Source organism: Coenobita brevimanus, unplaced genomic scaffold (assembly GCF_032717465.1).
Source record: "Coenobita brevimanus isolate Jiangsu-jjx unplaced genomic scaffold, ASM3271746v2 jjx.HiC_scaffold_2060, whole genome shotgun sequence".
Lineage (NCBI taxonomy): Eukaryota > Metazoa > Arthropoda > Malacostraca > Decapoda > Coenobitidae > Coenobita > Coenobita brevimanus.
In genome coordinates, this window is record NW_027642953.1 from 12,501 (window position 1) to 29,559 (window position 17,059).

Genomic DNA, 17,059 nt, shown 5'->3' on the forward strand with positions numbered 1-17,059 from the left:
ATATCACGAAAGGAACCGATCTTGTATTTGCCTCTCTCTTGTTTGTTTGTTTTTAGGGAACAACTATGATGGTTTCTAGCCTTTGGTTCCTTCTCTGCATTTTAAAAAAAAATGAAAGTGTGTCCACGTCTATACAAAACTGATTGTCTCCTGGTGGCAAATGAACTTCCTTCATAATAACAATTGGGGAAAGGGCAGTGCAAATTAGTGAATTGCCCATAGTCTTATATTCATATCGTTAACCTTCATCATACTCTCTTACACTCTGCCTCTCATCCAGTCTTTGATCGTCCCTGTCTGCCTCTCATCCAGTCTTTGATCGTCCCTGTCTGCCTCTCATCCAGTCTTTGATTGTCCCTGTCTGCCTCTCATCCAGTCTTTGATCGTCCCTGTCTGCCTCTCATCCAGTCTTTGATCGTCCCTGTCTGCCTATCATCCAGTCTTTGATCGTCCCTGTCTGCCTATCATCCAGTCTTTGATTGTCCATGTCTGCCTCTCATCCAGTCTTTGATCGTCCCAGCAGGAATGTTGGGATCCGGGGCTAGGTTACTTTGTTCAGACATTAAAGACAAGAGTCATCAATCGTTCGCTTCTGAGTGGCCTTATGTAAGCACCGAGATTCTACCAACCCTAGGACGTAAACCTTTGTGGGCCACATACGGTTAGAGCACCTTTATCTTTCACTCGTAAGAGGTAGTTTTTCATTATATTCAAGCTCTCTCCACTCATTTTCATTCAGGATACAGGAGATTTTCAATCTGGTGGGGCTAGATGTAAGCTTCAATAACTCTGTCACAACTATGAGTTATAATGAAACTGAAGGAAATCGTCTGGGAAAAGAAAGATTAAAATGCATAATATGAATGGAATGAGGAGCTTATTCAATCACCACATATATATATATATATATATATATATATATATATATATATATATATATATATATATATATATATATGTGTGTGTGTGTGTGTGTATATATATATATATATATATATATATATATATATATATATATATATATATATATATATATATATATATATATATATATATATATATATATATATATATATATATATATGTGTGTGTGTGTGTGTGTGTGTGTGTGTATATATATATATATATATATATATATATATATATATGAGTGTCAAGTGAAACTGATGGATTTAGACAACCACCCTCAGACGTAAACCCTTATGAGCTAAAACCTTAACCCATACGTATATAACATCTATTTAAGCTCACACTTAAAAAGGTAAATTTTAATGAGGGTGACGTGACAGCTGTGGGGTTGCGGAGTTAAAACATTAGTGACGTAGAGTGAACACTTGTTGCTGCAGTTTATAGGAGAGAGAGAGAGAGAGAGAGAGGGGGGGGGTTAAAGGTGTGTGTATGTGTGCACAGGTGTTGAGCCTTACCTGCACTCAGTCTGGCACCATCAATACCTTCATTAGAATCTTTGTACACCGAACCAACACACATTCACACACCAAAAGCTGAAAATCTATTAAAACCTCTGTGGTGTAATTAGTGAAATGTGTGCGAATAACGGGACAGGAAATACGAGTACTATATTACTGACACCGGAGTGGGACGAATAGGCAATGATATAAAGTAGGTTATGACCCAGGTGTGGCACTGTCCGAACACACTGAACGTTAGTGAAGTATGTGAAAATGTCAGCGAGGAAAACTGTACCGTTCTGGGGAGAATAGACCCTAATATAAGAACTGTCATGACCGATTTTGCGCCAATCTGAAACGCATTGAACTTTAGTGAAATCGAACTCCAGTGAAATGTGCACGAATGACTGAGAGAAACTTGTAAATTATGAGTACCGGTGTAGGGCGAGCTGACACTAATATACGGAGTGTCATGACATATTTTGCGCCAGTTCTAAACGCACCTCCGACTCGTGTTGACGATGTTAAGGCTATATCAATGTGTTTTGGTGGCGATGGCGGGGGTTGTGGTAGAGGTTAATATCTTACCAGCGGATGCCAAGATTTTATCAGCGGATGCCAAGATCTTACCAGGGGAAGAAGCCAAGCTCTTACCAAGGGATGAGGCTGCTAAGATCTTACCTGGGGAAGAAGCCAAAATCTTACCAGAGGAGGAGGCTAAGATTCAACCACGCTCTTTCTCGTGCGGGACAAGCTCTGTGACCTTACAAGCGGGCCAGTCCGTTCCCTTAACCTCCCCTAACTATCCCTACGCCTATCCCAGCCCACTATACTGCCGCTGGGTAGCTCAGGCACCCATAAACACAGTTATACGCGTCTACTGCCCAATTTTCAACGTTTACAGCAGTCCCCTGTGCCAGATGGACCGTTTGACCATATCCCAGAATGGCTTGGACAATCTCAGCGACGGGATCTCCTACTGTGGGGGCGGATACATTGATGTCACCCTGAATTCAAACCGTTTCGTGGCCACCTTCATCACTAGCGTCAAAATATTCCCCTACAGAAACAATGGATTCTCCTGTATTCTGACGGCCATGGCGAGGTACTGTACTTGTATATGTCCTTTGCCTCAGTTGTATATATGACTTTTTTTTCATACAAGATGGTGCATTGCATAACCCTCCTCTTCCACTGCACCGAGAGATTTATTGCACTTTGTGGGGACGGCTTATTCAACGTTATCAACGTTTAGTGTGCATTATCTCTCCATTTTCTAATTTCACTGTGACACACGGCCACACCAACATACTCAGCTGCCCCTGCAACACACAAGATACCGTGAAATGCATAAATCATTGAACCCTATTGTACACAGCATAGGAGGCTTCGTAACATCTCTACCTAAGCGATTTTATCTGCATCTTATACATCAATATCCCTTGAGGGGATATTTTCCCGCATCTGGTCAGGTCAGGTGCGGGTAAGGGGATGGGTCCACTATGATGTGGCAGGGGTAAACCAACTCCTCTGTCGGGCCCTGCTGAGGATGTCGCTGCTTAAACTGCGCAGTTGACTCTCGTGCGGTGTGGTGCGGTGAGGATCTGTCCCTTCTTCCCTTGGGGCTATGATACGAGTTAATGTGAGTGTTTAGATGAGTAACTACCCCCGCTAATACCAATACACCAGTCCTGTATGAGACAGCCCTAGCATGTATTCAATATGGACGGTAGGTGTTAGCGCCGAAATGGTGACATGTAGAGGTGTATGGTAAGCAGGAGGACTACTGGGCCTTGGGAGCAGGCTGTGAAGCCTATGTACAGGGTCGGACACATAAAAAAAATAAAAATAAAAAATATATATGAGTGTGTGGTCCTGTCTGGGCTACCTGCCTATCCTTGAGGGAAGCAGCCTAGGTATATAGATAGATAGATCCTCTTGTGTATTGTTGGTGCAAATTATGTCGATATTAAACGACATGAATACCATACGCGATGATGATAAGGTGTAATATGCAAAATAAATCGTAGAGAAAAGGGTGCTACGAAGCCTCCAGTGCTGCTCAGAATCCAGCCCTTAATTTTGTATACAGTACAGGATGGTCCGTAAATAGCGCTCTACTAGAAACTCCTTTGGCTCAGTCTGCTAGTCTTGGCCAAGTGTGACAATGAGAGTAGGAAGTGAATACATTATGCAGAGCAGGCATTGACAATGACACTGACTGAGCCGTGCCCGTAACGCACGAGAGATGGCCAGAGGGAGTAAATGAGGAGAGTTATATATTGTCTGTCTATAGCCATACGCCTTAATACCGTAAGGGATGGCCACAAACAAATCGCCTCCATGTCGCCCTGTTTCCTGCCCTCCGCCTAACTCATAACCCCACCCTCTCTCTCTCTCAATTACTTCTCCACTTCATTTCCCCCATCTCATCCTCGGTCTCCCCACCTCTCTCGTCCCCTCCACGTAGCTCACATACACTCTCCTTGTTAGTCTCTCACTCACCTTCCTCTCCACCCTGTATTCTGGCGCTGGAGAGAGACACCTTCACGTGGTGGCATCGGTATGACCTTAGTCCACCATCCTCCTCTCGGAGGTTAGAGAGGGAACTGAGGGGGACCAGTATACCCGAGCAACATCTCCCTCCTCCCCTTCGGTATCACCACATGAAGGCGTCTCTCTCCAGAAAATAGATACAGCCTTCATCAACCCATTCACTGCTAAATATCCTTCCAAAGCTGAAAACAATCCTTTAATGGTAACAAGGGTAGGATAGACATGTAACTAAGTATCAGGGCCCTTCTGTTAATGACCTGCCCCATGGTATGGTGCGAGGTGTGGTGTGGGAAGGTGATTTGGTGTGGTGTGTGAGAGGGCGGTGTGGTGTGTTGTAAGGTGTGGTGTGTAGTGGGAGGGCGATTTTGTGTGGTATATGAGATGGTGGTGTGGTGTGTTGTGAGGCGTGGTGTGGTGTGGTGTGGGAATATCGATGAGAGTAGTTTATCGTAGTTTACCATTGCTCACCGCTGCTGCCAGTATCGATGGAAGTCGCCGTAGACAGACGTAGAGAGATAGGGAGGTTGGTTGTAAATTGTCCAAGTACCACCATTATAAGGTCGTGAGGCGTCGTATGGCTCGAACTTGCCGTTGCTTAGTAAAATGATGTGCCGTCGACTAGAGTGAAAAGGTACGCCTCTCTTTCTCACCTTCTCCCTTTGTGTATCACAAGCGAGGTGAGTTACAGAGCACTCTTGGGTTACGGAGTTAATTGTACACAGTTATATCGACGCGTGATTGACAACGTAACGTAGCGTGATGGCAAAACCTCCTAGCTAACCCCATCTCTGTCTTCCGCCCTTGATCGTATTTTTGGGCCCTCTCTAACCTCTTCTCTCAGGCTGTCTCTCAGGTTCTCTAATCTTCCTACACGTGATTTGGGACTTATATCCCCCTCTGGCTTCCAGCTAAAGTGTGTGGGCATACGTGTGCGCACGAATGTGGGCGCGTGTGTGTGTGTGTGTGTGTGTGTGTGTGTGTGTGTGTGTGTGTGTGTGTGTGTGTGTGTGTGTGTGTGTGTGGGTCATGTTTCCGGCACATGATCAGAGCTGTTTGGCATTCCTGATTAGTCCGGGACAACCAGATTGTGGATATACATTATGTGGATTGACATTCCTACTGAGAAGCTGTGTATGTCTCCTGCAGACACTACATCCTGCACATTGTGATATGAGATATATACTAGTGCCTATATAATGCCTACATATTGGTGATTTTGTGTGATGTGTGACAGGGTGGTATGGCGTGTTGTGAGCTGTGGTGTGGTGTGCGAAGGTGATTTTGTGTGGCATGAGAGGGTGGTGTGGTGTGTGGTGAGGTGTGATGTGGTGTGCGGAGGTGATTTTGTGTGGTGTGTGACAGGGTAGTATGGTGTGTTGTGAGGTGTGATGCAGGCTTGGTTCCACGTACAAGTACTTGTGCTTGTACTTGGACTTTACAAACTTTTGAGTACTTGTACTTGTATTTCCACTTAAGTACAAAATTTTGAGTATTTGTACTTGAGATTTTAAAAATCAGTGTACTTGTACTTGGGCCAAATGTACTTGAAAAATCAAGTACTTTTAAGTACTTTTCAAGTACAGTACAGTAATAATCATATAAGGTACATTGCATAAGTACACTGTAATTTAATAACAATAACTGTTTTAACTATGACATTAAGCAAATTATAATAAGTTTTTTTTAGTTGTACTGTTTGCTTTACTAAACAGTATGTCTGTCAATTATTAAATACTAGTGGTAATTCTATTATTTCCATTGTAGCTACTACTGTAGGGTAGTAGTACTATCTGGCAACTCTGGTGCACACACTTCAAGACTGAACAGGCAACAACATGTAGACTTTCTTCCTGTCTGCAACCTGGTCACTACTGTAGTTTAGTCTTTCAGTAGCCACCATTTATAGCACTACGAGTGGCATCATGGCATCACCTAAGGATTCAGGCATATGGAGCCACTTGAAATTACCAGGATATACTACTGGAACATTCAAGACAGTCTGCAAGCAGTGTGATATTGATATATCAAGCTCCAAAAATGTTACATCCAACCTTTACAAACATATGAAAGTAAGCACAGCTTGCTAAGGTTAACAAGTAGTATTAGTAATAGTAGCACCAACACCCCCGCCAACTAAAAGAAGAATTTGTATAATACCCAATGAGTAATCCAGCTTCCTTCTATGCACATGGGGCAGACAAAAAGTAAGCCCGCCTGCAGCCGGCTTTTATTTTATTTTCTAGGTGTTTTTCAAAGTTTTAGGGAGTTTTTAACAATATTAAATTCTAAAATAATATTGTAGGACTTCCAATGACTTTCGCAGACGAGTTTACCCTTTCACTGCCTCTACTTTCTTACATGCACGAGGTTCAACCTGTTTTTCACTCCCCAGCTGTATTTTTTATAAATTTGATATTATCTACATCATTTTTAAGACCGGCGAGGGGGTGGGGCGACAGCCCCAAGGTTAGGTTAGGTTGTCAGATTAGGTTAATGACAATAAAGTTGTCAGATATATATATATATATATATATATATATATATATATATATATATATATATATATATATATATATATATATATATATGTGCATCTTAATAGTTATTTTTCCCTTTGTTTCAGCGGAAACACAGTGCTTTATATGAGAGGAAAGTCAGCACTCGTGTCAACACTACTGGGACTAGCCAGTCAACCACGGAATGCTTTGTTACAGTGTCAGACCCAAAGAAATGTGCGACACACGATGCTCGTCAAAAGTAACTTGATGATGCACTAGTGCTCTTTGTGGCATGTGATCTTGTGCCTTTTTCTGTTGTAGACAGCCCTTACTTTAGTGGTTTACTTATTGCAGCTGACCCTCGCTATCAGATGCCAACACGCCAGGATTCCCCGATACCACTACTGACACAAATGATGACACTGACTTGGAAGATGATGATCTTGATGATTTTGATGGTGCTGATTCTGCTGAACTGTTTGAAGAATTAGCAACTGAGCATAACTCCTGCTTTGCTCATACATTGCAGTTGGTGGTAAAAGATAGCCTAAAAGATGCAGGACACTTAAATATTACACTCAGCAAAGCATCAAAATTGGTATCTTTTGTGCATAGGTCAACAATAACCACAGATGCTCTGGAAGGAGAAAAAAATAAAAAAAGATCAGGTTGTGCCACTCGCTGGAATTCACAGGTGAAGATGATCAGATCTGTTTTGCGAGGGCCAGAAGAAAAGCTAAGTAGTTTGGATGGTGCCCCAACCCTTGGAGCATATGATCAAAATATTCTTCAAGATGTGCTAGAAATTTTTGAACCATTTGAGGAGGTCACTGACTGTGCCCAACGACAGAACTCTGTTTCCTCAAGTCTAGTTATTCCTTGTGTACGGGGGCTCAAGTTTCACCTAGAGCAGATGCAGTCAAAGTATAATAGTGCTCTGGTATTTGAACTGAGGAAGTCAGTACAGAAACACCTACAGCTGAATGAAGATCGAAAAATATATTAACTGGCAACCATATTTGAACCAAGGTTTAAAATGGATTGATGTTCTGAAGAGGAGGAAAAGGCGAACCTGAAGTCCTCTGTCATAACTACAGCACAGTTTATGGCCAAAGAAGCTACAGTTCCTGCAAGTATGAATCCCGGCACAGAACTTCCAGAAGATAATCCAGGGCCCAGTTCAGGGAATTCTGAACCAAAGAGGAAGAACTGTTAAGTTTTATGGCCACCCCAGCTCAACAATCAACAGCTGTAACAGAGGTGCAGGAGTCCATTAATACTGAAATTCAAAGATACCTGAGTCAGCCATGCATTTCTGATGAAAGGGATGTAGCCTACTAGTATACTGAAAGGAGCACATGGAGACATTTCCAACTCTAGCAAAGATGGCACAAAAATACCTATCTGTCTCTGCTTCTTCTGCACCTGTGGAAAGGATCTTCAGCATCGCTGGAAAAATCTTCCGCCCGCACAGATATCAGCTTGCAGACAAGAATTTTGAGTCTATGATGTTTGTGAAATCCAGTGATAAGTCCTACAGGTAGCTAGTACAGTATTGGTAATGGTATCAGTACTTTGAAAAGCAAATTTGGATGACCAGTTAACTCTTACGTGCCTGGTGTATCCAGCTGAATGCCACTACCCATGGGGGCGGGGAGGGTTTTTTAATAAAAAAGTTGAGAAATTTTCATGTGTTACTATCTATAAGCATTGAAATTAACTGGATATTGTACTGTACATATTCCAAGATTGACTTTCATATTGAACACCAACGATGACCTGACCACCATTTTGTGTTGAGGTTTTGTCATATGGCCACTGGCGTGGCTAACTGCACTTTGGCCTATAAATACAAATTTGTCAGAACACGGCTCAGCAAACTGTTTTAAGACATAAAGAGTTTGGTCAAATGTGGATTTTTGGTGTTCAAACAAGGCAAATAAATGTGTGATAACCTGCCCTGTAACAAGTTGCAAACTTTAACTTCTGTAATTGACAGTTTTAGAGCAACCACAAACGTTTCACAATGTGGGCATTAAATGCACCATCCACCTGGACCTCTCACAGGTTGAGCTTAGTACAGTATTTGTTAATGTTTAATTTTCCGACATTATTGCTTACTAGGCAAATCATTAAATTCAAACTAAGGAAATTATAATTTGCTTGCATATTTTTCTAAACTGCAAGTATCACACTTCTCGTTTATAGCGCAAATCTATTTTGTATTATTAAAATTTGTATTATCAGTTAAACTAGAAAATTTACTAGAATTTGTATCATTACCTTTACCTGCGAGTTGGCCCACTTCTGATCACCTTCACTCACAAAGCCCTATGGGCATCTCTTGCCGCCCTGTAGGTAGATCTTCACCTCCCTTAGGCGCTGTGGGCCGAGGTTCACTGTCTAAAATCTGAGAACTACACAGATAGGTACTTTTGGGGGGCTTAACTCTATTCATTTTAGTAAGATCACTGTATTATATTACCATAATATGCTTCTTCACTAGATATTTGTTACTGAAATTGAAATAAACATGTCTATAAAAAATAATAGATAATCTGTTGAAATGTACTTTTACTTAAGTACACTGTCAAGCACTTGGACTTAAGTACTAGGCAAATCTTCTGTACTTGTACTTTTCTTCAGTACTTGTACTTGTTCACAAGTACTGGCACATGTACTTGGACCCATGCCTGGTGTAATGTGTGGTGGGAGGGTGATATTGTGTGGTGTGGTATGTTGTGAGAGTGGTATGGTGTGTGGTGTGGAATGGTATGGTGTGTGGTGTGGCGTTGTTTGGTGTGTTGTGGTGTGTTGGGTGGTGTGGTGTGGTGTGGTATGATGTATGGTGTAGTGTGGTGTGGTGTGGTGTGGTGTGGTGTGGTGTGGTGTGGTATGGTTTGGTGTGATGTGTGTGGTTTGGTGTGGTGTGGTGTGGTGTACTTGGCTAAAGTTGCTGAAGTCTACAGGGGTGAAGCACATCATGTCTGAAGCATGCTAGTGCGTGACAGAGGGACGGGGTAGTTCCTTAAGATTCATCCCCATCTAAAAAATACATCAGTGCATTGAGTGTGTGTGTGTGTGTGTGTGTGTGTGTTTTTTCAGTCAGTGCGTATTTTTCACTTAGACAACCACTAGTCGGTTTGTCTTCATCGAACAGAACTGGGGCACTCCCACAAATTGCATGCTAATTTGTGGTTGCATGAAATTCTGAGTTATGAGGTAGGAATGAGTCTCCCTGGTTGCTGGTTAAATCAACTGACTACACGCGGCCATCAGCTGCGCTGCAAGGGGCTAGGGACGTTCGTCAGGTTAGAATAAACACGTTGTAGTTGGCCTGTCTGCTACCTACAACTCTCCAGGTATTAACTAAGTCTTCTGTAATTCCTCAGATCAGGCACCACTCGTCCCCGACCTCCTACGTCTTCGCCACAGACAGGGCAGTGCGGCCTGAAAAATCCATCCAGGATTGTAAACGGCCAGGATGCTGGGCAGAACGAGTGGCCGTGGCAGGCAGCCGTTCGCAACAAGGTGATCAACGCGCTATTTTGCGGAGGAGTGCTGATTGCCGATCGCTGGGTAGTGACGGCTGCCCACTGCGCTGCACACTACCCCATGGATCAGATCTACGTCACACTTGGAGACCATTGGAGAGACCCGACCAGACCGACACGGTACACCATTACAGCGCAGGTCTCCAAAGTCATCATACACGAGGCCTACGACAGGCAGACGGTGAACAACGACATAGCTCTCCTGGAACTGAGTGAGGCAGTGACCTACAGTAACGGCGTGAAACCAATCTGCCTGCCCTGTTCCGTCACACCACAGAAACTCGAGGGACAGAACGGGATCGTAACTGGCTGGGGTGCGACGTCCTCTGGAGGATCATTCAGCGAGGTGCTACAGGAGGTGGAGCTTCCCCTGATGTTCACTGCAGACTGCCAAGGCTACCTAGGGAACGTCGTGACCTCAAACATGATCTGCACCTACAAGCACAACCACGATGCCTGCCAAGGAGATTCTGGAGGTCCTCTGGCTTGGAAGGGAGAAGACGGGAGGTATTATCTCGTGGGGGTTGTGTCCTGGGGCTACGGTTGCGCCGGTGTGGACACTCCCGGGGTATATGCTAAGGTCACCCACTACCTCGCCTGGATTCAGATAAAGACGGGTATCACTGTATGTCCGTAGAGCCATAACTTACCAGCAACCACATACAGACGTGAGCTAAAGGTTGTATTCTAAGTTGCTTTGGAGATTCCACAACCCTTCTTTCCGAGCAATTATTTCACACATATACACCTTAGCACCGTCTGGTTGCATCTGAGATTTAGTAGCATCTCTTCCTCGGCTACCTGTTTGCATATTACAACTTAATATCGTCTTGTATGCTATTAATGTAAAATATGTTGATATAACGACTATATAAATAACAGAGAAGCGAATCTTAGGTATAAAAAGCAAACTAAGCCGCTCAAGAATATGTGCCAGAGATGGGATGGGCAGCTATGAAGTAAAAAGGGAATATGGCACGATAACTTACTACTGCATCAAACATAATAGTTGTATATGTAGGTATAGATACTGATTTCATCCTTTTGGCTATGTATGGTTTCTCTTAATAAAATAGTCTGGAAATAGAAGTAACAAAACATCTAACTTTGGCCATCAGAGTACCAGCACCACACAATATGATACAATCTCAGTGTACATTTGTGCAGAACACCGTTATAATGTACAGGAAAATAAATATCAATTGTTCATCGTGTATCATTTTCTAACGACTTTAGTACCGTAGTTTATTTTGGTCTATTTATCTATTTATTTTTTTATTTACTTTGTACTGCCTCCTGATCATCTGATTCAGTTCTAAAGCAACCTAGATTCAATCCCTTCACTGAAATGTTTTTTTTAACATACGATTATTCTTGCTATCCTCAGACGATTTTATTAGACGGTTGTTTTTGTTTTTTTTAATTCTAGACAAGAGAGCTATCAAACTGAAGGGATTTGATATAGCCTTCAGTAACTCAATTTCCTACCAGAAGTCCTTCATAAGTTAAATAAAATCAACTGGTGGTAGCAGGAGTAGGCTAAAAACAGATGTCATTAAATAATAATAATAATAATAATAATAATAATAATAATAATAATAATAATATCGGTGGTAATAGCAGTAGTAGTAATAATAGCAGTAGCAGTAGTAGTAGTAGTAGTAGTAGTTGCAGTAGTAGTAGTAGCAGCAGTCTCTAAGAACTGATCCTAAGTTAAGCATTAAATATTCTAATGATTCTAAATAGTAGAAATTTGAGCAATTAAACTCCCAAGAAACTAAGCAATATAAGGATTCTAAGCAGTGATTAATCTAAGCATTCTAAGCAGTGACGATTCTCAAGCATTTGGATTCTAAGACAGCAAACAATCCTAAGTAGGGAACATTCAAAGCAGGGAACAAGTAAGGATCTAAGCAGTACCATAACGAGTCTAAAATCTAAGCAGTGTAGATTCTAAGACAAAAAGAATAATCCATTACAGCAAGGATCCCAAGTAGTGAACATTCTCGCAGTCAAAATGTAAGAATTCTAACCAGGAAGGATTCTAAGCAGATCTAAGCAGTAAGGAGTCAAAGGGATGAAGATTCTAAGCAGGTCTAAGCAGTAAGGGGTCAAAGAGATGAGGATTCTAAACAGGTCTAAGCGGTAAGGAGTCAAAGAGATGAGGATTCTAAACAGGTCTAAGCGGTAAGGAGTCAAAGAGATGAAGATTTTAAAAACCGAGAATGCAGAATATTCTTGAGAAAAATAGAGAAGTGAGAATCCAACGGTACAGCTGGCCATCCCACCGATATTACTGAGGAGCTGCGAGGCTGTCTGCATGTCCCGTTTGGTCAACGTCCTCCTCCTGACTCAATCGCACCACACCCTGTTAATAGTAGGAGTAGTAGTAGTGATGCTGATGCTGGAGTAACAGAGGGATGTGATAGTGCAGTAGAAGTGACGGGAAAGAAAAAACGCCGTCGCTTTCTAGCGCTACAGGGGGATTGTTGGAGACCGATGTGGTGGCAGTGTATTTGTTTACGTGGCACTTTTGCTGAGCTGGAGCAACCCTTTAACAGCCATCAGTCCACGCCGATTCCCGTATCTATCAATGATGCTACAGTGTGATTAAATCAAAACATATATTCTTTCCTGTATCCTGTGCTTACCATTTCACTGTCTACCTGGGTCTGTGGATGTATATACAGGATGATCCACATATTTTCTCTCTTATTTCTTAACTGACCGAATCTCATTTGTTGTGGAGACGACTCGCGTTACCAGTGTCTACCCCGTCTGACGACATTATTAATCAGCCATGCAAGCGATGTGCTTACCGGCAGAGCAGACAGGAGCCCGAAAAGGATTATCTGAAGCTGAAAATTATGTAAGCTAGATTATAACTTTTTAGTCCAAGTTCGTTAAAAGAAAAATTCTCTCTCTCTCTCTCTCTCGCTCGCTCGCTCGCTCGCTTTTCAACTCCAAGACCACTTCAGCGCCAAGACCATTTCTACGCCAAAACCATTTCTATGCCAAGACCACATCAACACCAAAACCACTTCTATGCCAAAATCACTTCTATGCCAAAATCACTTCTATGCCGAGACCACTTCTATGCCCAGACCATTTCTATGCCGAAACCACTTGCCAAGACCACTTCAACACCAAGACCACTTCAACACCAAGACCACTTCAACATCAAGACCATTTCTATGCAAAGGCCACTTCTATCCCAAAACCACTTCTACGCCAAGACCACTTCTATGCCAAGACCACTTCTATGCCAAGACCACTTCAACACCAAGACCACTTCAACACCAAGACCACTTCAACACCAAGACCACTTCATTGCCAAGACCACTTCAACACCAAGACCACTTCAACACCAAGACCACTTCATTGCCAAGACCACTTCAACACCAAGACCACTTCATTGCCAAGACCACTTCAACACCAAGACCACTTCATTGCCAAGACCACTTCATTGCCAAGACCACTTCAACACCAAGACCACTTCATTGCCAAGACCACTTCATTGCCAAGACCACTTCATTGCCAAGACCACTTCAACACCAAGACCACTTCATTGCCAAGACCACTTCAACACCAAGACCACTTCAACACCAAGACCACTTCATTGCCAAGACCACTTCATTGCCAAGACCACTTCAACACCAAGACCACTTCATTGCCAAGACCACTTCATTGCCAAGACCACTTCATTGCCAAGACCACTTCATTGCCAAGACCACTTCAACACCAAGACCACTTCAACACCAAGACCACTTCAACACCAAGACCACTTCATTGCAAAGACCATTTCTACACCAAGACCACTTCCACACCGAGACCACTTCATTTAAAATATCAGTTCCATCCAACAAGTCATCCTCACCAAAACTCAGAACTTTTCCCAGTATTGTGTTGAGGAATAAAGCCCGTAAAACAGATAGATAAATAGATAGATAGATAGACAGATAGATAGACAGACAAACAGACAGAGACAGAGGAAGAGACAGACAGACTGACAGACACAGAGTAGGAGGAGGAAGAAAGTAAGCCTTACAGGAAGGAGAGAAAAGATGCAGGGAAAATCAAAACGAGATGAAACAGCTGGTAGGAATAATATTGACTCTTGTACTTTCACTCAATGGCCATGAGACGCTGAGAGACAAGTAAACACGAGGGAATGGTAAGAGGGGAGAGAAGAGGGATGGAGGATCTGTGAGAGAGAGAGAGGGGGGGGTGGAGGGGGGAATCCTACGAGAGAATGGTATGAGAAAAGCAGACAATGATATTTACATCTTAAGGGGAAAATTACAAAGACAAATAATAGGAAAACTTTCCATTCTCGCCACTATCGCTACCAAATCCACTCAGATACTGATGAAGGAAGCGAGTTGATAGCAAGCTGGGGTAGGGAATAAGTCTGATATTAATTTCTTTATATCAAACTTTATAGACCTTCATTAAACTCATCGACATGTCACAAATATATTCGTAGTTAATTTCTTATTACCTGTCTTGAATGAGACAACCCTAACTTATATTCAGCGTGGACGGTGGACATTAGTACCGAAGCGATGACAAATGAAGGTGCGTGGCACGCAAGAAAACTGCTCAGTCTTAAAGAACGGACCACATAATCTTTGCTAAATCCAACTACTTCTTCTCAGTTATCATGTATCGTCCCATCAGAAGCGCACTGGTCCATGGCTGGATTACCAATACACACTTCAGACACTGTATTTAAGGTGAGAGTGATCCCTAGACACTGAGTGCCAGAGTGTTAACAGTAAACCCTAAACATACTCCGGATTAAAGCCCTAACGAGCCACAACTGGTTGCAGCTCCTCAGCCTGTTGGACTACCAGTCTGACACATACAAAAAAAAGCTATATCACTCTTGCAAGGTAATATGGCAGCAATATTTCAAACAATTAACAGAACAGTAAGGTAAGCTTTCGTTATAAGGTGCCTTTTTATATTCTTTTCATTCCATTAAATCCGCAAGATATAATGGGAATATTAACTACTTCAATTCCCTTGCTACAGTACAGGTGCTTATAAAGCTGGTTTACCAGTTCACCAGCTGACAGTAGTGTACTGGTGAACCAGATATATGAAAAAACGCTGAAAGACAGAGACGGGATTTAGAAGAAAAAATTCAACAGTGCCAAATGTCTCAATATATATATATATATATATATATATATATATATATATATATATATATATATATATATATATACCTAGGCTGCTTCCCCCAGGGAAAAGGAGGTAGCCGAGACAGGACGACACACTCCCCATTTACTCATCCATTCAAACACAATCATTCGCATCTTAGCCCCAAAGGGGAGAACGGACAGATCCTCACCGCACCACACCTGCATATAATAGTAATTTCCCGTTATCGGTATACGAGTAATATCCTTTAATAATAGATGGTGCATATCTTCACTGTCATTTTCACAAGATCAATAATACGGCATCATATATGAATATTGTCAATCAACATTGATTGTGTGAGGGCCGGTAAATAATATCCTGCGTTGCCAGTGTGGCGGTATTACCTCAGCAAGTTCACATGTCCCTTATCAATGCCCAACGTATCCTTTATCATACGTGTAATGAAACATAGTAATTTCTACAGATTTCTATATTAGGTGTACGTGCCGAGGCCCAGTTTCAGCTGTTGACGTCTTAATCTGCACCAACATTTATGACCGTAGTACAACTGTTTATGCATAACAGTTTTTTTTTTTTTTTAATAAGGCTTATTGGCCATCACCCACCACGAAGGGTATTAGGCCAACAAGTCAAAGTTATAAATAAACAGTTAAATTAAGGCACTGGGTAAGAGAAGACACTAAGGCACAAAGGGGAATGATCAAGGGAGGACAGGCACTGGGTGGATGTAGCGAAAGCACACACTGAAAACAGATGAAGGGCTACACTGCACTAGAGGTGGAGTCCGAGTCAGAATTTGAATGATACTGTAGATGCTGGAGGATGCTGCCAAGGATCTTCACCTCCTCGATATCCGTAACAGCTTGAAGGGAGCCCTGGCGCAGCTCGTTGAAGGAGAGCATGACCTGCCGGAACTCCCCCTTGCTGTACTCCTTTGCACTGCCGATCTCTGGCGCAGCGTCTTCATATGACTGCAAGTAGTGCATTAAGGAATCCAGCCCTGAACTGTCGAGTGAGGCAAAGTCCGACCAGGTGAGGCGACGACCCAGAGGTGAAGGCTTCCGACTTGCAGAGGCCTGCCCCTCAGCTGGAGTAGACTCCACCTTGCCATGCTTCGCAGGAGAAACAGGGTCGGCAGGCTTGTCTGCCGCAGACGGCAAAGAAGGAGCCGCATCCCCAGTCTCCATGGGCACCTCGGGAGGTGGCGAAAGGGCAGACCGACGAGAGATGGAGTGGCCCGCCAGCCGGAGCCTCGTAGGTGGAGTGGAGGGCTGTAGCTGCAGCACCCTTGGGATCAGAGTGGTGGGGGTCGCAGGAGGCCCTGACCGATACTGATGTCTAGGACCTCGCTTCCCAGGCCTCCTCTGTACCACGGGTGAAGAGAAAGATTCGGGGATCAGTATGGCAGGGAGCCCATTAGCCTCGAAGATGGCGGGCAGGCGCTGGGCGAGAACTGCCATATCTCCCCTGAGAAAGCCTTGGCCACCTCAATGCACATGGTGACAATGGTTGAGGCAGAAGAGGCAGGGAAGGAGGCAGGAGTAGCAGATGGAGACTGACGCTAACGTCTGCGCCGACGATAGGGGAGGGTGTGGGGAGAGCCCCGCACCACCTGGCCTGCAGGGCCGGTTACTGAGGCAGCTGCAGGACCCTTGATACCCTGCTCCACCACGAACTCCACCACCTCGCCAGCGGCAACTGAGTCCACAGGGTGGGCGGGATTGGGGGCTACGATGGACGATCGGTGGATAAAAACGTCGCCCCCTGTGTCTCGACGAGTCAGGAAGCCGTACCCCTTCCTGACGTTGTACCACCGTACCTGTCCCACAACCCTACATTCCATGTCGTTGTTTGCTGCTGCCTCAATCTG

The 17,059-nt window shown here is 43.4% G+C and overlaps 1 protein-coding gene across 1 annotated transcript; it reads left to right on the plus strand.

The window, feature by feature from the left end:
- Nucleotides 1–1,860: 1,860 nt before the first annotated feature.
- LOC145389772 (proclotting enzyme-like) lies at nt 1,861–10,744 on the plus strand. The gene is made up of 2 exons (XM_080264937.1): nt 1,861–2,514; nt 9,856–10,744. The coding sequence occupies exons 1-2, from the start codon at nt 1,931–1,933 to the stop codon at nt 10,652–10,654; spliced, it is 1,383 nt and encodes a 460-aa protein (XP_080121063.1). The 5' UTR covers nt 1,861–1,930; the 3' UTR covers nt 10,655–10,744.
- The last annotated feature ends 6,315 nt before the right edge of the window (nt 10,745–17,059 follow it).

What these genes read in the sequence shown, in the direction of transcription:
- LOC145389772 (XM_080264937.1), top strand. Translation starts at nt 1,931, where the DNA reads ATGTTAAGGCTATATCAATGTGTTTTGGTGGCGATGGCGGGGGTTGTG. An exon ending in ATTCTGACGGCCATGGCGAG is followed by an intron (nt 2,515 to 9,855) that starts GTACTGTACTTG and finishes GTAATTCCTCAG; the next exon opens with ATCAGGCACCACTCGTCCCC.